The following is a 23,598-nucleotide window of genomic DNA, read 5'->3' on the forward strand; positions in this document are numbered from 1 at the left end:
CGCCACATGTGATGTCTATGAGTCTATATCCAAAATAGTGATCAAGGGCCATAACTGTTAAATATTATCGCACAGGTCTCATTTTCGAACTTGATCAAGGTGTCCATGGTGTGAAGCTACACACTAAATTTCGTAATTCTAGCTGAAATAGTTTCTGAGAAAAGCTGTCCCCTTCATCTCGGACGGACGCACGGAGGCCAAACCTATATCCCCCTTTTCCACTTCGTGGAGGCAGGGGATAATAAAAAATATTGTAATTATGTAAATGCTGTATTCCTATTATTTTTTAAATTTACATATTGGGCCCAGAAGACAAGAATATGATGCATGATGTCCATGAGAAAAAAAATGCAAAATCCGTAAGAAAAAGATTGGGATCAAAGTATTCACTACAATAGTTACTGAGAGAATACTCCTGTACAGAAACGTTTTTACAGAGAGAGGGAGATGGCTCCCTGCTGGTTTGGAGAATTTTTTGTGAATAATGTGGTTTTACTTGAAGTTTGAAACTCTCTGTGCTTATACTTATATTTGCTTTTTGAAACTGACTGATGAAAAGGGCCACACGTAAGACAAAATTTACTATACCGAGCAAAATCTATTCCCAGGCAGGTAAATATATTGAAGTCTTGACAGGCTGTGACGACTAATCATCCATAACTGGATTAACCTGTTCAGGGGCCCCTGACAAATATTTGCTGGCCCCCACCTGCTGCCCTCTGAGTATGAACCCTGCAGCCACCAAGTTCCCACAAAGTCCTACAACCACATCGTTTGTGCAGAAACAAGACTTAATGTGTCCCAGTTACATTATTTCAGAATATCTTGCACATGTGGACAATATAGAGCTCATAACGCTGTATAGGGTTTGACATATGGTCAGATAATGGACCGATAATGCAGAATTGATCCAATATTATACTTTAGTTGTGTAAAAACTTTCATTCTTCTCTCCAAACCAGTGATGATGGATGAACCTGTGCCTGGTTGGTAATCCAGTGTTGGGAGCAGCTCATCACCACTCAGACCAAACCCGTTACCTTTCTGTTACCATCCCATGTATCTTTTTAACTGGTGTACTCGAATTGAAATCAGAGACCAACTTTAAAGGATTCAGTTTGTTTTTACTCCAAATGGATGCTTCAAAATGACAAACCTGCTCTCAATCAACTGTACATAAAACTCACTGTTCCAAAGCAACCACTGCACTGACACTGCAGGGAACAGGCTCAGAGATGTATGATAGGATATTAGAGTAGCTACATCACAACTGATGTGCATTTTTAATGTGCAAACCCATTCAAGCAGGGAACAGAACCACAGCTCTGAGACACTGCAATGAGTCACTGTGATCTTTGTTACTTTCCTTTAATATTAATGGAAGGATAAGGAAGTAAGATTCACCGAAAACTCTATTCATGCTAAGAAAACACGAACAAAGGGGATGACGCATCAGAGCAAACTGACTCAGTCCATTTCCACTGTAACAGGGAGCCCGACTTCAATATCCCTTGACTCTGAGTTCTGTAGCTCCCTGCGAATCTCTGCAGAGATCTGAGGGTGTGTTTGTATCTTGAGCAGCTCCAGCAGGGATGTCTTCTGTTCGGAGGCCAGGTCAGCCTTGTAGCGCTGAGCCAGGGTGAGCAAACTCTGATGCCAAAGCACAGGAAGCACACGTTTTTCACTGCGGAAGGACAGGAAGTGAGCCACCAAGGCATCTAGGACACGGAAAGGCAGGGCGTATTTCTTGTCGAGCAAGAGGCGAAGAAAAATGCTGTTGGCACCGTTGTACTCCATCTCTGCCAACTTAAGCATCGCAGCGCTGAAAGCCAATAGAGGTTGCAAATGTTACACAACTTTCAACCTGCTTTAACTTGTCTGAATTACACAACAGAGAGAGCTTTAAGTGACTACTGGCTGGATCCTTCGTTGAATGAACAGATGCTGACATCTGTCTGCTGATGTGTGTCGCTGAAAGGAAACCTCACCTGGAGTGGAGCACGGGGATGGAGCACTTTGTGAGTATGCTCCCGATGATGATGGCTTCCCTGAGAGTACACGTCCCAGACTCACACAGAGGAATCAGAATACCTGTGTAGAAACAGAGGTGTAGAAGTTTAATTTGAGATGTCAAAGTTGCAAAAAACAGAGTAAATAAAGTTAAAATTGAAGAAGAGTCCTCAGTATCTTTATATTTAGTTCCTAGCTTCTAGATGAAGCTGCAGAAACATAAAAAGCCTTCATATTTACTCGATTTGAACAATTTGATATTATTATGCACTATATTGGAGCTTTGAGAGATGTGAGAGTTTCTAAAAAAAATTAATAAAATGTTGACGCAAGTACAACATACAAGTCAGAAAATAATGACACCTTTCATCAAATATTTACAGATATTTCCTTCACAAACCAACAGCTATTCTGCTCATAAGAAAATAATTCTCTGATTCAGAAACACACAGTTAAGACGAATAGCTGAGCTGATGACAAAAGATTTTAGAAAATTACTTTAAGAAAACTAGTTTGCATGTTGGCAATGTTATGTACTAATAACAATATAATTCAACATTAGTCATGAAGGAAAATATTATTGGCAAAACCACATTCTTTCAGAGCCTTCAGATACACTGATCCTGTGGAAAAACATGAAATTAACTAATGCTTAATTCACTCTATAAATAATGAGGCACATAGAGAGTCCTTGTACCAAGAATCCAACCAGGCACCATGTTAAATCTCATCCCACCCCCTTTCCTGTCTTTTTTTCAACGGTGGAAAAACTCCAAAAGTAATCTATAAGTAAATAATTAAACATATTATATACTTGATTTTTTCAATGCATTAAACAAACCCTGATAATGGATGACTTAATTGAGAAAGCCAGTTGCTAGTGGTAACACAGCTCTCTCACTAGTATTAATATTGTATGTGCCACCGCTGTAATGTACTTGTGAGCAACACTGCCACCAAGTGGTGATGTCTCATACTGATGCCTTTACAAAATATAGGTCATGGGATGTTTGGGGAAAACAGTCTCATCAAACTGGGACAATTTGTGAACACAAAACCAGCAGGATAAAAGGAATAATAATAATTTAAAAAAAAAAAGATCCTCAACAATAAATTCTGGATGTATGAAGAATGATTTGACCCAATTAAATTTGAGTGTGTTAATTACTATGCTTCCAGAACCAATGATGTTATTTACCCTGTGGACACCAGCTAATCCTCTGCCAGGGTTCTCAGAATAAAATTTCTAAATTTAGTGCTGAAATTAGAAATGTGACATGTCCCAGAAAGCCTCTATTTTCTGGTTTGCCAAATCCTCTCATTCATTCACTTTACCCACTTCCTTTTACAAGGGTCACATGTAACTGGATCTTAGCCCAGCATTCAAAGGGCATTTAGTGAAACAATATCTGGTTAATATCCAACATGGTGGCAACTATTTACAGGCCTGAAATGCACACAGTTGTATGCAAAAGCTTGAGCAAATATCCTAAAGACTTTTAAAGTGAGGAGAAATAAGGACAAACACGGCGCAACACTGAGAATTTCTCCAAGTGTCTGTGCAAGAACGATAATTATGGTTGAGCACCATTAAAGGTCCACATTACTGACTCCTCTTTAGCAGATATCACAGTCTGGGGTTTCTTTGGTATTCAGAAAACTTGATTTAGGAATTTTCCGCCACTCTTCCTCACAGATCACTTCAAGTTCGGATTTATTTTTACACTTAGATGTTAAAGATATCCAAGTCATGGGACGGCAAGGGCCAAAAGGTTCAGCTTGTGATTCTTGAAGCAGTTTATTGTGAAGTTTAACGTTGACTTTGGATCACTCTCCTTCTTTACAAGATAGACTCATTTAAGTTTAACTAAATGTTTTTGCTTCCATCCATTTTGTAGATTTGCATTCTTCTACCCATCTGTACGGTATTTTCTGAGGCACCAGCTGCTACACGAACCCCAAAGAATAATATTTTCATCAGAATATTTTCTTCCTCCTCCAGATCTGTCTTGTCTTCCACAGCTGCCCTTAACTGAATGGCATTTCAGACAGTGGAAACTGCAAGCTGGAAGCTCTCCGACATCTTTTCATAGACTCCCCCTGCATTGTTTCCATTAATTGGCTAAATTCTCAGATCCTCAGTCAGCTGCTTTGACGAGTCCATTGTTGTTGGACAAGTTATCAAAAAGTTGATCTGTCACCAGCAGGTAATTCCATTAACAGCTGTTTATCTGCCTTACAAATCCTCAGATAAGGCCGAACAAAGTTAAGCATCAGACTAAAAGTAAAAAGTTGCCCAGAGGTTTTGCGTGTTTCAATGACAGTTTAGGTTCTTCCATTTTAAAAGTTCTTGAAATAGAATCTAACAACTGCATCAGTATATAAACTCAATCAACTGCTTTGACTGGTAATTTTTGGGATAATAGTACGAGTAGTTGACCATGCGACCAGTGGAATCAAGAATGATCAAAGCTACAGGTCACTGATCACTAATCTGCACTAATACACTCAGTGCTTAATGAAATCAGAGTAGTGGAGAGCGGGATGAGAGGAGACTGTGGGTTTGTTGAGCCACGCCTTGTTTCTAGAAAACATGGAAGAAAATTGTCACATGGCTAAATCTTTTTGAAGAGGTATCCATTCTACCCTACTGGTGAAGAGAAGGAGCACATGGAGGAAGAGGGAAGCACATTTTAGTTAACAAAACGATTATTTTGCTGTTCAAAGTCAATTTTTCATGTTTATAGCTTCATGAGTGGTGTGTCTGAGCAATTATTGACTATTAACAATAGGATGCATTGTTGAAATAAATCATCTTCACAGTTGTGGCCAGGTATGTTTGCTTTGCTGTGGACAGAGCTGAGCTGACTGTTTGCTTCACTCTGTGCTGAACACACCCACATGCACAACACTGGCATCAATCTTCTCATTTCATTCTTAAAAAAAGGAAAACAAATATCCTTCAAAATTGTTGCATTCCAGTCTCACCTTTGAACCATGCTCCCGGTTTGAACAGGGCCTTCTTCAGGGCACTGTAGAGATGAAAGTTGAGTCGTTTGTACTCTGCGATGTCATCCCGTACTCGAGGCAGCAGCACCAAGTTGTAAAACCGTTGGGCCATTCGCTCTTTCAGATTGGAGGAGAAGATTCTGGAACAAAAACATGGAAAACACTTATTTGTAACATGTTCAAGGATTTGCAATGAATTGTGACTATTCTGTTGATGTATTATCACCAATCAAAGTCAATCAACTGGGGAAGCACCTTGTTGCTTGGTACATGGCAGCTGCAGTCCAGGTCTCAGGCTCAGTCAAATACAAAACCTGCTCCCAGTTTGAGAGTGCCGGTATAATTTTAAAAGCCTTTGGCAGTTTACCGCTGCGATATTTCGACAGAACCTGAAACAAAACAAGATGTGACAAGTGAGCTGCTGAAACATGGACACTGCTATAGCTAGCTACACGTTGGATCGAATTAAAGAGAAAACACATCATTAAAAAGGTTTCTGAACCCTTAGATGCACAAGTGACTGAATTCTACATTCTTTCTTAAGTGGGTCAAAAATGATCCATACAAAAATCAATGTGTTTTTATGCCATTTTTTTTCATTTTGGTTAAGAATAATAATTAGCATTATTGTTTGTATTATATTTTTGACCACACAAGAATGATTTTATGTTTGAAATATTTTTATTTTTCACTCTATGACAGCTTTTGAACATTCTGATAGTTGAAAAAGAAGAATATTACACATAACAGCAATAGAAGAATGTCAACATCCACTTTGTAGACATTTTCCACACTTTTTCTCTAGCTGTTGCTACTCTCTGTCCCTCCAAGTGTGTGCGCTGCATCACCTCTTGTATGATATTATCACTGATAACAAGCTTCAGGTAGTAACACAAATATTACAATTTCTTTAAAAGAAAAAGGGTAGCTTAAAAAGTTAAATGGAATTATATCAAAAACATGTTTTTGAGGAGTAGTTGGAAAATTAAATGATAAAAACTTTCATTATAGCCTCACTAGGTCATGTTTGACTCACTTGTGCTTGTAAGTGTTAATAAGGTTTTTGTCCCTACAAGCAGCTACCCTCTGCATATAAGTCAGCATAATTCTACCAAAATATATCTCCTAATTTAATGTATTTATGATGGTGATGTCTCAGACTTCCCATTAAGCATTGAGCTGGGTTGATATTCAGTGTTTGTGGAGTCTACTGTATATTATTCAAGTCATTCTGATACAAATGAATCCATTGAGTGATCACTTTTGACAAGTATCTGCATTACTCATGCTTCTACATCCATCATTTTCATGTTTTCTTTTATCTTTTCACCCACATGTTCATGACTGGTGCATTCACTGTCCAATCTTTCAGCAATCTTACCTTATTGACACCTTGGTACACTTCTATTACTCTCGGATCCAGCTGTGGCATCGGACGCCCTGACACCTCCGACATCACTGTTCCTACTTCAGTCTGCTTCTCTGTGATCTTCTCCATGATAATGTCGGCTAAGGTTCGTCTACAAGAACCACAAAGAGAAAACACAGCTAGATATTTAAAAAAGAAACTGAGATCACACTGCGTGGAATTTAAGATGATCTCCAGCACCTCGGTTAAAAACTAAGTCAGGATTGTGTTGCATCTTGCCTCATGGGAGGGTTTTTATTCATAAACATCTCCATGGCCTTCTCATCGTCCGGGTCGACGGTAATTTCAGTGTCACATTCAGCATGGTCGCCGTCAGCACCTGCTTCTCCCAGCGCCGGCCACTCATCGTCTGAATCTGCATCCTGGGAATCAGGCCCTAAAATTGAATTACAAGACAAACAAGGTCCATTAGATAGTCACAGTGAACTGCTTAGGAAGTTGAGTGCACGGTAATGATATTTCTTGATTAGGTCAATCATCTGAAATGCTTTAAAGGTCCCATACTGGCTGGGAAAAAAATAGCAGGGTTGCTTTGCTGCACCATTCAAATCCTCTGCAAAATTAGAAATTTTCAATGTGGAAGGCTGCTTGCAGAGAGATGGTGGATGATGTTTCCTAGAGTGAAGTGGATTTTGAAAACAATAACACATAAATAGCAAAAAGACAGGAGAAAGTCAACCAAAATGAGCCGGCAATGGTAGGCTCATACCTGCAGCCTCGATCCAGTTAGTCAGACTAGTTCACTACACGCTATTTCAATGCGTGTAGCTTCAAATGCAGCTTCGATGCTAGGAATGCATGAAGACTGTTGTGTTCACTCTTGCAGTCAACAGCAGAACATCTGGTGAGCCTAGCTTACAACTGAGACATTTCAGAGTTATCAAAAGCAGCTCTAGATTTAAAAAAAAATAACAGTAAATAGTGGACTCTACAGGCAGCTCTTCATTCTGAATAACTGCTCTTGAAAAGGCAGTGAGGGGGCATGATTATACAAAATTTAAGATGGACAACTATTGGTTCTTCAGTTTTATATGAGAATAATATTCTTCATTTTTACCTTCTGGAACATTTAAACAATTTAACCAAATAAACCTAAACATTTCAATAGGTTTTTGTTACAAACAACTGTTCTTTGAAAAAAAATATTCCTCAATTATTTGTTGTGTTAAAATCTTATTAATTCTTTCATATTGAAGCTCCTAGATTACCAAGACCAGCATGACTGAGAATCTAAACAGAAAAAACATAGTCTAATTCACCAATTGTGTGTAGTACACAAGTGAAACTACCACTCACATGAGTATACACAATATTTAACAATATAAATGCCAAGTGAAAAGACAGATCTGACTGACATTTAGAACAATCTATTTTGGATGAATAGGTTAGTGTTAGATCAGCTTCCAAACAACTTTTTTCTGATGATTCTTCTTTAAATTAATTTTTATTTTAGATGCAGATGCACTCTCCTACAAAATCAACCTAACCACGGTTGAACAATTACTCCCAAATAGTATTTTTTTTTTCCAATATCAAGCAGCTCTCTCACTCACTAACTCCTCAATAACTGAGCACATACACAGCTACACACGAGGCTAGTCCTGGTACACCAGACTCCATTCAAATATCTGTCATTTTAATGGCTTCCATGTACAACATAAACCTCCCACATTACCAAGGACAGTGACCGGTGCTTTCTTCTTCTCTGGTGCAAGTCCATATTCCGTCTGGAGCTCCTCTTGTTGGATTCGAGCCTGTTGTAAGATTTTACGCGACAGACGTTCGTCCACGTACGTGTCCTCGTTTTCTGCCCGGCTGTCTCTGCTCTTCACCCGGCCTCGGGCTCGGACCGTGTCCCCCTGAAGGATCTGGTCGGCCAGCGCCATCGCTCCGCCGGTCTTCTCTCCTCCGTCTTTAGACTTTTTTACTTTCGGCATTACTGCAGTTTGTTGGACGCTGTGAGTGTGAAGTGGTGTGTTTTTGCTGGCATGTAAAGTCCAGACTTTAAAGTCACTGTAAACACTCGCTGGTTCGACACGTGCAGCTGTCCGGCGCAGAAGAAATGACGAAAAACGCATCTTGTGACGTCAGATATTCTTTGACCTAAAAAGAAAATCAAAAATAGGAACTTTTTGTTTTCATGACGCTGTTTTATTGGAGTGGTTATATGAATGTCTAGAATTAATAATTTTAAAAGAAAAAATAGAGTCGCTTGACGGTTTTCATTTTTCTCCAGGTTAATTTCTGACCCGGAAGTACTCAACATCAGCCCCGCATCACAAGTGGAGACAAACGATCAATGGGAGTCGCTTGGTAAGAGAGTTACTTGTAGATTTAGGTATATATGTTTATTTTAAACTGATTATTTTAAAACTATTATTCATTGATTTACTTACAGATCAATCTTAACCCTGTGGCCTCAGTCGCTGTGCATGTTTTTGTCTCATTCACACGCTGCTTTGCTAAACAGGCAGCAGTACTCATAACGTTACATGACCACCAGAAGCAGATGTGATTTGGCTTTTACCTGATTTTTTCTGTTTCTTTTGCCGGCTTTGTGTCTTGTAGCGTGTGCCAGGTGCCTGTGGCGGAGGGGAAGAGTGTGCAGCAGACAGTGGACCTCCTGCACAAGAAGCTGGAGCAGCTGGGTGCTGTGAAGCAGGGCAGCTTCTGTGTGGACTGTGAGACATACCATGCCACAGGAAATGTCAGCGGTAATATTCAATTATCTACTTTTTCTTTAAGCGTCCTAATTGACTTACTCATTTTACCAGATTGTCTGAGGACATTAGGAGATAATGGATCTTTTGCATGATCACTGCAGCAGTACCATCACTCTCACCCTCATTATCAGTATGTGACTTTAGCCCTTTTCAGACATGAGATATGTAATATTACTAGCTCTTTCAATCTGTAAAAGTGACTGCATTCTGTCATAGGTAATTTTTACATCAATATACCTCCAGATCACAGTGAAGCCACGGTGCACACACAGCATTTGTTCTTCACATGAGAGTATTTTTCAGATTACCAGGTCATTCCATCTAAGATCATCACATTTTTAAGAGTTTCCACTCAACCATCTGTGATTGGCACGACAATGTTATCGCATAGATGAATGAATATAAATATTTATAAAGATATTTCTGAAATTGTAGCTTTATATATCAAATACTTTCCAAGATGAGGATATTTTTGAAAAAAGGGCTCCCATTTTGACCTCCTAAACTCTGTTCTACTTGGATTTGCCTATACAATAATTATATTTCCTTTTGCAATACAATTTGTCATACCTGCTCAATCAGTTAGGGAAATTTTGATTTCGTAACCAAGTATTTCATATTGAAAAGTAATATATGTTTTGTATTACTGAACTGTCTTAAACGGTTCACACATGATTATTTCTCATATGCTTGAATTTGAAAACCTTCTGTTATATTGCACTTATGTATATATATATATATATATATATATATATATATATATATATATATATATATATTTCCATATGCATATTAAGCATATGTGAACACATTGTTCAAAGTGGCCTAAATGGGTATACACTTGATTTTATTTTTTCTAACAACATCAACAGCTGTGATGGAGGTCATGACTCAACCTGAGGACGGTCACAATTTAACAAATGATTTCACTGTAGATGATAAACTGTGACTCTGTTTAACAGCTAATCTCTCTGGAGTGAAGTAAAGCACTCAGTGTGTCATTAATCTGAGCTGTTACTCTGTAAAGTTATATTTTTATAAAAGTTTTAGTTTGTAACAGATGAAAGGAGAAAGGTGTTTGTGCAGCCAACTACGTCTTTTGTGTTGTTGTTTTTGAAGCAATCTTGGTGCTGAAATGTGGAAATGCTGTCAGAAATAACAGATTTATTATGCACTTGATTGGACTTTTCTCAACAATTTTTCCTATTTGCAGCCTAAATATATAAAGAAGAAATTCAATAAACAGCATCTCATCCTGTGTGTCAGTGCCACAGGGGAATAGAGGGCAGTGAGAAGAGAAAGACGCTTGTATTTTGTAATAACTGAATATCACACTGAGTGAAGTTCAGTGCTGATGGCAAGAACATCACGCATGCTGGTGTTCTGCCAAAAAGTGGTCGTCTGCCAAAAACTGATTGCCGTCTGTGGCAATCCCTGCATATCCTTATACCTCTGCCTTCTTTTGCCTGCTCCGTGTCCCAGATTATAATCAATCCAGTTGTTTTAACAGGTTGACATAGCTTTAAAGGACCAACTCAACTATTTTAATGCAGCTATTTTAATTTTTTTTTTTTTTTTTGCATTATTTTTTCCAAAAGCAGCCCCTACACCGTGACTGGAATGTTATTAATGCTTCAAAATGGCTTGATTGAAGCTATGACAGTTCTATTTTAAAGACTGTAACCCATATAAAAATTGGAAACTACGGGTAATTTCTTTTTTATGCTTAACACATACAGCCTAAGTACCAGAAACTAGAAAATAATCATCCTAAATGTCACTGCAGACAATTTTCACAATTACAGGTCATTGGTTACAAAAAATGTAATGCACAGTTATATGTATTTGTATGTTTTGTCTGTTTGATCCAGATAAAAGCATCTGTAGACGTAGACATGAAGTGCACAATCACTTTTTGGCAGATCATTTTTGGTCCAACAGTGGTGTCTTTATTTAGCTGAATTAGTGATGAGTCACTCACTTGCATTCATCATATACCAGTAATAACCTTATTTTCTGCCTGGAAAAAAATAGCTTCTCAACGTAACAGGACATGAACGCCAGAGGCCAGATTTTCCCAACACAATTTGTATTGCACTGCAAGGACAGAATCAACACATCAGCTGTCAGTGGTTTTAATGTCGTGGCTGATTGATCCAGCTCCAAAAGTCCTCACTTCAATTCTCGCAATGCAGCTTAGTCGTGATATTCTTTAGACGCTCCTTAAAAACCTCAGTTTGTGATGCAGGCCTTCTCCAATAAACTTAAAAGTCTCATTCGCAAGCTGAAAATATCCTGAGGACACAATCAAAGTTATTTTCTTTTTTGAAAGGCCCTTCAGAGCCAGAGGAAATGTTAACCAATTCTCATGTAAAAATACAATAAATGGTAGTGTTATTACTAGGGGTGGAACTGGTGGGACTGAGTAGTGCTTTAGAGGAAAGCACTGGACTTTCCATTCACAGCATTTATTTGAAAGCTTTAGTTACTTTTAAGATTTTAAGATACAACAAGCTTTTACAACGCGACACATCGTAAATGATTAAACCAGTGGTTTCCAATGTTTTTTGCCTTCTCACAAAAAAAGCAGTGTGTTCGAGTCACATTTGAGATGTCTTGAATTATTCACAGCTCCACCACAAAAGGATTTTGCCCTCCAGAGTTCTCACATGGTTCGATTTCAATAAGTGCTCATATGATCTGATATCGCACCAGAAAAATCAAACATTTTAAAAACGTCAAAAACTGATTCATGTATCTGAACTCATCTAATCAGGCCTCAGATTCATCCACTGTTGCTGTACATAAAGACCTGCTGCTGACACTGTGGTGCCTCACTGTTAGTAATCTGATGTCAGGGGACAAACCAGTAATTTTACTGTGATACTTTAGTTACATTTTGCAACTGATGTCTGTGTACTTACTCAAGTGTCAGTAAAAGTTATTGCAGAAGTGGATCAAGGACTGTTTAAACACGCATATTCAAAATTTTAGATGGCAGTATATAGTGTAAATAAAGCGAAACAAATGATCTCTCACTTGTTTTATAGTATTATCGGAAGTTATAACATAAATAACATACGATATGCAGATGACATGGTGCTGAGAGCAAACAGTGAAGACAACTTACAAACCATAGTATCCATAATTAATAGAGAGAGCCAAAAACTTGGTCTGTCTTTAAACAAAAAGAAAACAGAAGTAATGGTGATTTCAAAGGAAAATGTCACCCCAACCTGAAACATAGAAGTAGACCAAAAAAATACTGAAGCAAGTTCATCATTTCAGATATCTCGGTTCATGGATGATGGAAGATGTGAAACAGACATCGGATGTAGAGTAGCAATGGCAAGAACAGCATTTACAAAAATGAAAAATATACTGACAAATAAGAAAACGGCAATTAGCATCCGTATGAGGACTCTCAGCTGCTACATCCTACCAGTCCTGATGAGCAGATGTGAATCTTGCAACATACATAATAAAATGTCAAACAAAATCACTGCAGCAGAGGTGTTTTTTTCCCAGACGTATGCTATTTGTATCTTACACGGACAGAACAACCAATAAAGATGTTTTAAAAACACTAAACACAAATTATACACTGCTTAACAAAATTAGGAAACGGCAAGCAACATTTTTGGACACATCTTAGGGAACATATCGTCGCAACTGGGAAAATTAACGGGAAGAGAGGACGAGGCAGACAGAGAATGAAAATGATAGATGGACTTCCATCACGGCTCCACATGGAACAGGCAACAGTCGCAATTCAGAGAGCAAAAGATCGGCGGAGCAGGAGAGAAATGATCGCCCACGCTGAATGGCATGGCACTTGATTGATCGATTGGAACTTGTATTTAAATGTAACTTTACTAGTCTATAGACTGTTATTATGCTGCTGGATAATTTGTGTGGTTCATCATGGATTAAGAGTCTGCTCTGTTGAGTGACTAGTATTTAAGTAGCTACACAAACTAAAGTAATTGGGATATAAACTACATTATTTTCATTTGCATTTTTTTAATGTAGAAGAATCTCACTCAGTAAAATCCAAGCGCCTTGTGGCTCAACTTAGCTACAGAACTCCGTGTATTTCCCCTCTGACAGTCAGTGTTGTCTGTTTGTCACAGGTCAGCCCTCCAAGCTCTTGTACGTGATGCACAACTCTGAAACCCCCCTGAGCTGCCTGGCTCTGTTTGAAGGTGGACCCTGCCTGGTAGCAGACGCAAACTTCGACGTCCTCATGGTGAAGCTGAAAAGTCACTTCCAGAACGCGAAGGGACACAAGGTGGAGTGTCGTGGTTCGAGATTTCGCTACTGTGACTTCTTGATAAAAGTCGGCACTGTGACGATGAGCTCCAGCGCCAGAGGGATTTCAGTAGAAGTATGTACACATGGTCTGATGTTATTAGTGAGAGCGGGGACATGTGAACACTGCATTAACTCCTCCTGTGTTTCCTCAGGTGGAGTACTGTCCCTGTGTGGTTCCAGGGGACTGCTGGAACCTCATGAAGGAGTTCATGCAGTCCTTCCTCGGCACCAGCGTCCCTGAACTGCCATCTGTGTTTGCTGCCAAGCCTGAGGGGCTTTTTGCACCGGCAGACTGCGTTGACACAGTGACTCAGTACTTAGAGCTGTTTAACAAGCTTCGTAAACTGCAAATCCCCGGTAGTAACGTGCGCTGAGTGTATTTTTTTCCCCTTACATTTGTTTTGATCTTTGTGTTATTTCTGGTCCTGTGGATCAGATTGATATCAGGCATATTTGAAATTCCAGCATCTATATTTGTATTTCTAGAGCTTCGGTTTTCCATTCCACTACTTGATGAGTGTGTTTAATATTAAAGACAGAAAGTGGAGAACAGAAGCCAGAGTCTTTTACCCTTTTTGCTGTGATGACCATTTTATATTCACAATACGTCAGAGAGTGGTTTTGTAAACTTAAGAGACATTAGAACGGACACATGCTTTTCTGAAAGAAACATTACACAGAGTCACATAGATTTTCTATGTTTTGGCATGTGTTAATAGATTTTAAGTATTAAAAGGTTTATGTTTCAATAATTAATCATGTTAAACAGGAGAAACAAGCATCTTTGTCCATCTGTGCAGAAACAACAGTGTCACAGAGCTAAACACACATCATTAGATGAACTTTGAATAATTAGCAAATCACTTTAGTAACGATTCAAGCAAAAATGTCCACAAAATGCTGGTTGTGAACCTCTAATCCACAAACAACTTGTAAATAGGGGCAGCCTTGGGCAAGAGTAACTAATGTTTTATTGCCATGGAAGAATTTGACTTGTTACACCAGCAAAGTGCAGGCAGCGTGAATAATGCGCTGATTCTGTTCACATTTCCCAGAAAAAAACATGTTAATGTGGCACACAGAACACCACCACAGAAGACCTACTTACTTATTAGAGCAAGACAAGCTCAGGTGTTACAACACAACAACGGTTTTGTTCTATCCAGGTGTCACGAAAATGGCTGATTTACACCTGTGCTTTCTCGTACTGTCAAAATGTGAAACAGACCTGTGATACCACCTGACAGGTGCAACAAAAACAACAGCGAGGAAGACGTCAGTCAAGTACAGTTTGTGTAGAAGCATACACACATACTTGTATTTCCCTCTGGATTAATAAAGCATCTATCTATCGATCTATCTCCTGTAGTCCCGAGAGGATGTAGAATCAGGCAACATAAGTTAAAAATACAGGTCTATGCATTACCAGTGCACAAATCTAGTGTATAAAGCTAATCAAAGGGGACATTTGGCAAGATAAATACTTTTCAGGCTTTTGAAATTATCTGTTTTTGCTATTTTTAGCTTCAGTATGTTAAACAGATTAAAATGCCCACTTGAAGAAACATCAGTTTAATGAATATATGTAAAAGGCAAGATCCAGTGGCATACAAAGGGCCTTTAATTGTGCTTCTACAAACTACAGAATACTGCCTCTGTGATGTTCTATTTCCTTATTTAACTTTTATTGTCAACAAGTGTTCAGAGATGTGTTTCCATCGTCTAGCTCTGTAAGAACGGAGCGTAAAATTCACACATTTAAAAACTGCAGCACTTCTGGGAGATGTGAGAGTCAGAAGTCTTTCCATAACCGCTGCATATTTTTTCCAGACAGCAGCTTGGCACCAGTGTCACCTTGTATTAACTTGAATTACAGTCATTTGCAGTGACACTGAGGCCAAGTTTAGGACTGCCTCCACATGACTGTGCGCTCTACAGCCGCACATCCCCCCCAGTATTTTATCAGATTATCACAAACCATCAGACACACGGGATTTTACGGGGACACTGGGGTCATAGGCTCCGGGCAGCGATCCTCCGCGCCCGGTTTGCGGTCCAGCCTCGGTTATTGTTCCATGTGGCCTCGGTGGGTGGACGGACGGACGGTCCATCCTGCTGCCTGTTGTTCAGTCCCTCCGCCAATGAGAGCTCAGTCCCAGTCCAATGAGAGCAGCAGGGTCTGGGCTCGGATCGAGAGTTGGGTTGTTCAATCTGTGAGGACAACAAGCAGCTCAGAGTGTACCGGATGGATGGATGTTGGCGATGGTAACGTTACCCAGCTTTTCCAATATCAGATGTTACGAACGTGGTAACGACCACAGTTGAGGCCCGGCGTTCATGTCGCCACATTTCAGTTACCGGCTGAATGTCACCGGGGAGTTTTTAAACGATTAACGGCGCGGTTCGCTAGCGAGCTAAGCGGCACAGCGTTAGTTAACGTTAGCGACCGACAACAACCGTTTGGTTAACTTCGATTGTCCTCAGTAAACGCGCTAGCCGGGCAGCTAAAGCTAGCCACTGTGGCAAGCTAATAACACTAATGTTAGCTACTTGGTGCCAGGCGACTCGTCCCTGTTTAACGAAGTACGTTATTAGGGGAGACAGCGGAGGCTGAGCACCGCTAACCCCGAGCACAGCCAGCCGTAGCTAGCGGTTAGCGGCGGTAGCTAACTTATTGCTCGCTGGGTTGCCTCAGACCAACAAAGTTGCTGGATGTTCCTGGAGAGTGGCTCTCTGACTGTTCTTTGTTCTGGCTGAACATGGTGATGGAGGGGTAGCCTAGCATGGCGTGAAAAGCCAGCCTGGCTGAGCCACACAGCAGCCTTTAAAACACGGACACACACCGTGGAGATGTTTGAACATTTGTGATAATCAGCGGCAGATACGATAGTAGACGGTTAACATGCAGCGGCAACATCACATTACAGGGTTTGGGTCTGCAGCTGACAAGAAACCAGTTGCGCCGAGCTGAGAGTTGGTGGTGTCATTTTTTATTAAAATGTTGTAAAAGTAGTGCAGAATTTACACAAAGGGGGATCAGAAAAGCTAGAAAAATGGTGTAGCACAGCGCTGGTACTGGTGAGCTCCACAATTACACGGATTAAGCACATTATTTAAATGGACAGACAGCCGATCCCTCCATGTCAACATTTGTACCTGTAAGTTGGTCTGTTTAACAGCTTTTAATGCTGTCTCTGAGGGGATCAGCACCATGTATGGTTTCTTTAATAAACAAATGGCTTTAACATTACCAGCCCACCCAAAAAATATGAAAATTTCTTATTTGGAAAATAAAAAAAATCAGAGCCCTATAACAGAACTATCGTATTTTCTTTTTAATGTATAACTCTTGTAGCTGTCAATTATTTGCAGTATTTGCCCTATCTGATGTCAACTCAAATTTATTTTTATAACTTAATATTTGCATACAGTGTCTCAATGGGTGTGTAATCTCTAAAGTCAAAGGAAGGAAAATAGGCTTTGCCTGAATCTGCCTCATAGTTTGTTTATTTTTGTTTGTTTGTTTTGTTCCATGCATATTTACAGTCAAAAGCAAAATCATTCAAACTGTGACACCCCATGTTCCTAAAAAGTTTTGGGTTCACACTGAACTTTCTTGGGGTCTCGTGTTGTTTTTAATAAAGCTATTGACATTATTAGATTGCAAAAAAATCTTGGGCAAATTCATATCAGTGGATACCTTTTTATAAAGTCTAGTTTTGAGAGCTTCTTAAAAAGATTAGTACTTTTATGTGGTTCTCTGCAAATACCCTGTTTGTGTTGCTTGTAAAATGTTGTTTTGTATTTATTTTCTTTACATGCTTTGTCTGACTACTTTTGGTGTTCAGCAGAATTGTAATGTAACTTTCTTCCCTCTTTCTCAGACTCTTCCTGTCGGTGCCGGTGGTGACAGCGGGCATGGCTGATCAAGCTGAATGTTGCTGTTGAGTTACCTGCAGATGTTGTGATGTATTGTCCCAAACCTGATCAAGCAAATTATTTTTGCAGTTAGTATATCTTTTTTTTTACATTTTCAGTCACTTTATGTATAGTACAGTGTGTGAATGCTCATTAATTAGAATAATTTGGACACTGTCACCAGTTCTTCATCTTGCTCTTTTTTGTTCACCTCAGAATGAGTTGCTTCTTGGCTGCAGGACGTGTGTCCTATCACTGAGGCCACATGTGTATCTGGAGAGATGGATCGTTGTAAGCACGTGGGACGTCTTCGTCTGAGCCAAGACCACTCCATCCTCAATCCACAGAAATGGCACTGTGTGGACTGCAGCACCACCGATTCAGTGTGGGCCTGCCTCAAGTGCTCCCACGTGGCCTGTGGACGTTTCATGGAGGAGCACTCACTCAAACACTTTCAGGAGTCACACCACCCACTGGCTATGGAGGTGCGTGAGCTGGATGTCTTCTGCTTTGCCTGTGGAGACTATGTACTCAATGATAATGCTGAGGGCGACCTCAAACTCCTCAGAGGGGCACTCTCTACTGTTCGGAGCCCAGGTAGGCGTTCCCTACGCTCTTCAACTGGGGGGGAGTGCACCCCCTGGGTTGGGGAAGGTGGACCGCAGCCCGCCATGCAGCTGGCCCTGCGCCACAGGAGAAAAGCACTGCTCGGAAAGATGCTTCAGATGTGGATCAGCAAACATCAGGAGCTTCAGAATCAGCGAAAAGAGAAACTTGAGGAAGCTAGAAGACAAAAGAAAGAGGTAAAAAGGAGACTCTTGGAAGAGCTTGGCAGTGTTCCTCCCAGAAAGAGTGCTAGGCTTCTTACTCAGGCGCCACGTTCAACCATCACACTCATTCCTCGCAAATTTCGCGACCCTCCAGAACGCCTACCTCCACCTCCCAAGAAGCCTTCCCTTCTAACCCTGTCCCGCAAGGCTCCTCAGAATGGCAGAGCTGCTAAACTGAGGAGATACTACTCCACACATGCGGTAACGCGCCGGAGACTGGCTCCAGGTGTCACTGGTCTGCGCAACTTGGGGAACACATGCTACATGAACTCAATATTGCAAGTGCTGAGCCACCTGCAGAAATTCAGGGAGTGTTTTCTCACTTTGGACCTGTGTGAGACTGAGGAGCTGCTGGCCAAGACCAATCACTCCCAGGGGATGAAGGGGGTGACAGGGGGGGTCGTCAGCAGCGGCAACACAGCGCTGTCAGGATGCCCTCTTGGACGCATGGGGAAGGCGGGTTGTTGGAATTTGCCTGTGGGCAAAAAAGAAAGTGTCCCTCCTTCTCCACAGGCTGCAGAGTTGGTCCAGCCCAAGGAGCCTCGCTGCTCCACCCGCCAGCAGATGTCTCTGTGCCATGAATTGCATACACTTTTCAGGGTCATGTGGTCAGGCCGGTGGTCGTTGGTGTCTCCCTTTGCCATGCTGCACTCCGTGTGGAACCTCATCCCAGCTTTTCGTGGGTATGACCAGCAGGACGCCCAGGAGTTCTTGTGTGAGCTGCTGGACAAGGTGCAGCAGGAGCTGGATACAGAGGGGTCCAAACGGCGGATAGTCATCCCCATCACAAAGAGGAAGCTATCCAAGCAAGTGCTAAAGGTTCTTAACACCATCTTTCACGGGCAGCTACTCAGCCAGGTGAGACTGCCAGTGCATCTTAGCGCACATTATAACATTAATTATAACAATAATCAACATTAAACATGCAGTGCTCATGATAAAGATTGTTTTATTTATTGTATATTGGGTTTTTTTTGTGTGTATCCAATAAATTCTGGCTTGTCTTGTTGCCCCTTTCTACACTGTCAACCCTTGTCCCTAATCTGCTTTGAAACAGTTTAAAAATAATCCACGACTGCTCATCCTCCTTAAGACTTAGATGTGATTGTAGGCAAAAATGTCTCTTTGAATGTCTCCCAAAAAGAGAAATAAAGTCAGGATGATGCATCTAGAATGGGCAGAGTGATAACCAAAGTGTGTTCCATTATGTGTTAGAGGACATGTCACTGTCTACAAATATTGATTATTTTTAGGAGCGATCTAATGGCCAAATGGTTTGGTCACACAGCGCGTGAGCTGAAATGATCTTTGTTGAGTTCAGACCAGCTGTACCGTGGCTGCATTTCTTTCCTCTGCTCTCTTTCCCCACAAACTGTATCTTAATAAGGGCCCAAAAACGTAATTTATATATATTTATTTGTTTATTTATATGTCTCCACCCTGCAACCAAACCTCTACTTTGATTTAGAAAATATTCTAAAACTAGATTATTTAGCCAGACGTGTTTGTTGAGTTTGTATTTGTTCATCTCACTGTATTGTCTTAAGGGATTTCTTACAATGTTAAGCGCTGTGAGATGACATGTTGTGAATTTGTGCTATATAAACACTATTTAATCTTATAATCTTATGTGATGCCAATCCAATTCTGTCAAATTTAGTGAAGTGGTTACAGTTCGCTGACCGTCCATTCCACGTGTGCGCTGGAAAGAAATCTGGTGTTCGTAAAAAGTAAATGGGACACAAATAAAGTGTCTGAGACCGATCAACCCCACACATTTCCAGCTTGTCCTGTGGACATTCATGCTCGTGGACGGGTCAGGGGGAAAAGGAGGGGAAAGGGGGAGCATGAGGGACGTAAATCTGACACATCCATCAACAATCTTTCTCCAGAATCGCAAATTCTACCTTTAATCCCTGAAGTTACAACTAACCTTTGGTGTCATTAAAACATTGCATTTACCTTTTCTTCTTCTTCTTCTCCTACTCCTTGTGTTGTTCTTTACTTTAGGTGACATGTCTGTCTTGTAAGCACAAGTCTAACACAGTAGAGCCATTCTGGGATTTGTCTTTGGAGTTTCCAGAGCGATATCACAGCATAGACAAAGGCTCAGGCTCTTCGGCTTACCAGCGGAGCTGCACCCTCACCGAGATGCTGTCCAAGTTTACAGAGATGGAGGCTCTTGAAGGCAGCATCTACGCCTGCAACCACTGCAACAGTGAGTACAGTGTTCAGTGCAATACAAAGCAAAGACACTTTATCATGTATTGTTTGAGTTTTACCTTCTAAAGCTTGAGCTGGATAATTTGGGGTAAAGTCAGGATAACTGGATATCTGCCTATAATTTAATGATTTAAATGTACTTCATGTAAAATCTGATTCTGTGTTAGTAGGCCTCGCATGCTGATTTTAAAGAAAGTAGACACTGAAAAATGCTTTAGTGGACAAGAAATTTAGTGATTAAAACACTGACCTAAATACATACATGCTCAAATAGGTCTTTGTAGGAACATCTGTGGATTAACTTACCATCTCATTGTTTCATGCTTTCAGAAAGAAGAAGGAAATCATCCCACAAACCCTTAGTTCTGTCAGAAGCGCGTAAGCAGCTTCTGATCTACCGTTTACCTCAGGTTCTACGGCTGCACCTCAAACGCTTCAGGCAAGTTATTAGGTTTTAATTTTAAATTCTCTCCACATTTAAAACGAACTTGAGGATCCCTGTGGTGTGTTTTGTAGCTGTAATGGTGGTGCTCAGGTACAGGAGTGTTTTTCTGATGAGGCCTGTGAATTCTTGTAACACTAACCAGCCCCTGTTGTACGGCAGATGGTCAGGGCGGAACCATAGGGAGAAAATCGGCGTCCATGTGGCCTTTGACCAGGTTCTGAACATCAAACCATACTGCTGCACAGGCTCAGGTCACTCCGTCCACAGGGGAGGCTACACCTACGATCTGTCTGCTGTAGTTATGCATCATGGCAAAGGCTTCGGCTCAGGGCACTACACCGCATACTGCTACAACACAGAAGGAGGTAAGGAAGAGGCTGCACTCTGCCTCACATCAGCCTGTGAAGTCCTGTGATTTAACGCTCTTCTAACATCCTTGTTTTGTGTGCGGCCCTCAGGTTTCTGGGTCCACTGTAACGACTCTGAGATGAAGGTTTGCAGTGTGGAGGAAGTGTGCAACACTCAGGCCTATATTCTCTTCTATACCCAGAGGTCTGCCTAAGGTACCTCTCGCTGTGATGTTGACCTGTACATGGCAACTTAGGGCTGCATTTATGAAAACGGTCTCTGATGTTTTCCCAGATGTCATTAAACGATCACTTCGAAATGATTTGCTAAAAAAAGATGGCAATGAGGGCAGTGGGACAGCCACAGTCGTGAGTCAAGGTGAGAATTTTAGCAGCATAATCCAGACGAGGAGGATGATAACAGCGGTAGTGTTTTTACCGTGATGTCTGTGTAGGTTCTCATTAATCCAGGTCATGGTTATCCAAAGTAGTTTCAATCATCATCTTTCGCCAATTTACAATCAGGTCCTTTCAAAACTCCCCAAAAGAACTACTCAGCAGACCATTCTACCACCATTAGCACACGAGGGCTCAGTGACATCTGTGCATTTCAACGACCCCCCGCCGATACTCAGAACGACCATCGTTGAGTAGTCAATGAGTTTTGGTATCGGTCGTTGGAATAATAACCCTGGACACACCTCACAGAGGTTTAAAAGCTGAGGCAACACCAACCACCGCCAGAACTGAAGAAGCCTCTTGGATGAGAGGTGAAACGTCTTCAACGAACTTTCTTAAAGTCCAGTGGATTGATTTAAACTACTTTGGGTCTTTACCATGCTTAGTAGAAGGCAGACGTGAGTAGTGAGGAGAGAGCTCTGGATTATGTTTGATTTTTAACTTAAAAAAAAACAAACAAACCTGAGAATCAAAAACCTTTTCATAAATGAGGCCACAGGTTTCTCAGCCTGTGGGACCAGCATATTGGTTTATGGCCTGAAGACTGTGGCAGCAGGTTGGACTCGGTCCTGCTGAACACCAAGTTATGTGTCCATGTTTTTAAACAACAATCAGGCTCGTGTCTGTTGAGTCTGGAAACCACCAGGTGCTCTCCTGAGACAGCATTTTACAATGAAAGGCAGCACGGATTCTGGAGTTTGGAGCATTTAGTCACAGAAATGTTGATCATGTGCTTCTTATATGTAACTGTACATTTGATCTTGGTGCACTAAATACTGTAAGAGGCACATGTTTTGACATTTTAACATAGGATGCTAGTGACTGAAGTCCATACTCCGTGTTGCCCCCTGTTCAGCTTTTTTAATTATTGTGAAATGTCAGTTATGGAAACTTTTACTACTCATCCCTGTGTCATTTGTACTTCATCATGTCCTCTCCTCAAATGTACTGCTGTGACTGGATACTGTGTCTTAGGCTCAAGGCTCTCAGTGAACATGAATAGATTTATGTTTTAGTTTATTTTGTAGTCATTCTGTTTTAATTCCATGACAAGAAGCAAAAAGTATGAGTTTCAGACACTTGATTGATTAGTGATGGAAAGCTGCACTTTTGAGGAGGCGCTGTCACTGCTGGTCCTGTCTTAGGCTCCTGTAACTTCTTGAGATGGCAGCTCCTCCTGGTTTAACGGTTTGGCCCATCTGAAACTGGGTCTGAGACACTGCGCCTCTGTCTGACCTGCAGGAGATGAGGAATGAGTGGAAGGGCAGACTGCGATACTGACGAATGTGTTTTTGGGAAACTTGGGGTACCCATTTTCAGTTGAGCACCTGAAAGCAATATATTGTACATCTTGCATCTTGACAGGAAATTAAGATAAAATCAGGAATTCTTCTGCTTGTTATACAATGTTTTTTTCTACTCTGCTGTTTCTATCAAGGTCTTTAGAATTTGCTAGGTAATCAAGAAAACCTGTTGTGTTTGATACGAGTCAAATGCAAAATACATTTGTGAACTCTATGTGAAAGTTGGAACAATCTAATGACGATGAATGTCTTACTTTTCAGCGGTCAGGTGTGGCCATGCCACCGGCTCTGATCCCCTTGAGTTCTGTCTTGTACTGTAAGAATACCTGTCATAAATGTAATGGTCATATGGGTTTTGCCTGACAGTAATTATTAAAAAGACATCACAAATTTGAAATAGTCTTTATGTTGTATTCATTGCAGATGGAATAGCTTCTTAATCATTTTTGCCCAGGTTTCATTTAGCACGTGATTATTTCGCAAATTTAGGATCGTCCGAGACAGATATAGTGAAGGAGAACTGAAGTAATCCACAGGATTAGCAGATGGACGTCAGCGGATCTGAGATCTGCTGTTAATTCTGCCCC

The 23,598-nt window shown here is 40.8% G+C and overlaps 3 protein-coding genes across 3 annotated transcripts in view; 2 read left to right on the forward strand and 1 right to left on the reverse strand.

Moving 5' to 3' along the window:
* med20 (mediator complex subunit 20) overlaps positions 1-14,040 on the forward strand; it is a 217,556-nt gene extending 203,516 nt beyond the window's left edge. The window contains exons 2-5 of the mRNA XM_051947853.1: positions 8,739-8,761; positions 9,017-9,162; positions 13,305-13,558; positions 13,638-14,040. Coding sequence (XP_051803813.1) covers positions 8,748-8,761; positions 9,017-9,162; positions 13,305-13,558; positions 13,638-13,859 — 636 coding nt within the window. The 5' untranslated portion in view covers positions 8,739-8,747 and the 3' untranslated portion in view covers positions 13,860-14,040. The remainder of the gene's footprint in view (positions 1-8,738; positions 8,762-9,016; positions 9,163-13,304; positions 13,559-13,637) is intronic.
* bysl (bystin-like) lies at positions 1,353-8,510 on the reverse strand. Its single transcript, XM_022203132.2, has 7 exons — positions 8,124-8,510; positions 6,668-6,824; positions 6,401-6,539; positions 5,275-5,408; positions 4,999-5,159; positions 1,989-2,091; positions 1,353-1,822 (listed from the first exon to the last, which is right to left on the reverse strand). The coding sequence occupies exons 1-7, from the start codon at positions 8,383-8,385 to the stop codon at positions 1,468-1,470; spliced, it is 1,311 nt and encodes a 436-aa protein (XP_022058824.1). The 5' UTR covers positions 8,386-8,510; the 3' UTR covers positions 1,353-1,467.
* A 1,592-nt stretch (positions 14,041-15,632) lies between the features above and the next one.
* On the forward strand, positions 15,633-23,408 carry usp49 (ubiquitin specific peptidase 49). Its single transcript, XM_022203133.2, has 7 exons — positions 15,633-15,750; positions 17,370-17,492; positions 17,620-19,091; positions 20,244-20,451; positions 20,787-20,895; positions 21,061-21,266; positions 21,360-23,408. Exons 3-7 carry the CDS (start codon positions 17,685-17,687, stop codon positions 21,461-21,463), a joined length of 2,034 nt encoding a protein of 677 aa, XP_022058825.1. The 5' UTR covers positions 15,633-15,750; positions 17,370-17,492; positions 17,620-17,684; the 3' UTR covers positions 21,464-23,408.
* Positions 23,409-23,598: the final 190 nt, after the last annotated feature.

Source organism: Acanthochromis polyacanthus, chromosome 5 (genome assembly GCF_021347895.1).
Source record: "Acanthochromis polyacanthus isolate Apoly-LR-REF ecotype Palm Island chromosome 5, KAUST_Apoly_ChrSc, whole genome shotgun sequence".
NCBI lineage: Eukaryota > Metazoa > Chordata > Actinopteri > Pomacentridae > Acanthochromis > Acanthochromis polyacanthus.

Coding starts and splice junctions, on each gene's coding strand:
- usp49 (XM_022203133.2), top strand. CDS start 17,685: ATGGATCGTTGTAAGCACGTGGGACGTCTTCGTCTGAGCCAAGACCAC. Junction 19,092..20,243: donor ACGGGCAGCTACTCAGCCAG/GTGAGACTGCCA, acceptor TCTTTACTTTAG/GTGACATGTCTGTCTTGTAA. Junction 20,896..21,060: donor CTGCACCTCAAACGCTTCAG/GCAAGTTATTAG, acceptor GTTGTACGGCAG/ATGGTCAGGGCGGAACCATA.
- bysl (XM_022203132.2), bottom strand. CDS start 8,385: ATGCCGAAAGTAAAAAAGTCTAAAGACGGAGGAGAGAAGACCGGCGGA. Junction 6,825..8,123: donor AGCACCGGTCACTGTCCTTG/GTAATGTGGGAG, acceptor ATTCAATTTTAG/GGCCTGATTCCCAGGATGCA. Junction 5,160..5,274: donor GCCATGTACCAAGCAACAAG/GTGCTTCCCCAG, acceptor TTTTTGTTCCAG/AATCTTCTCCTCCAATCTGA.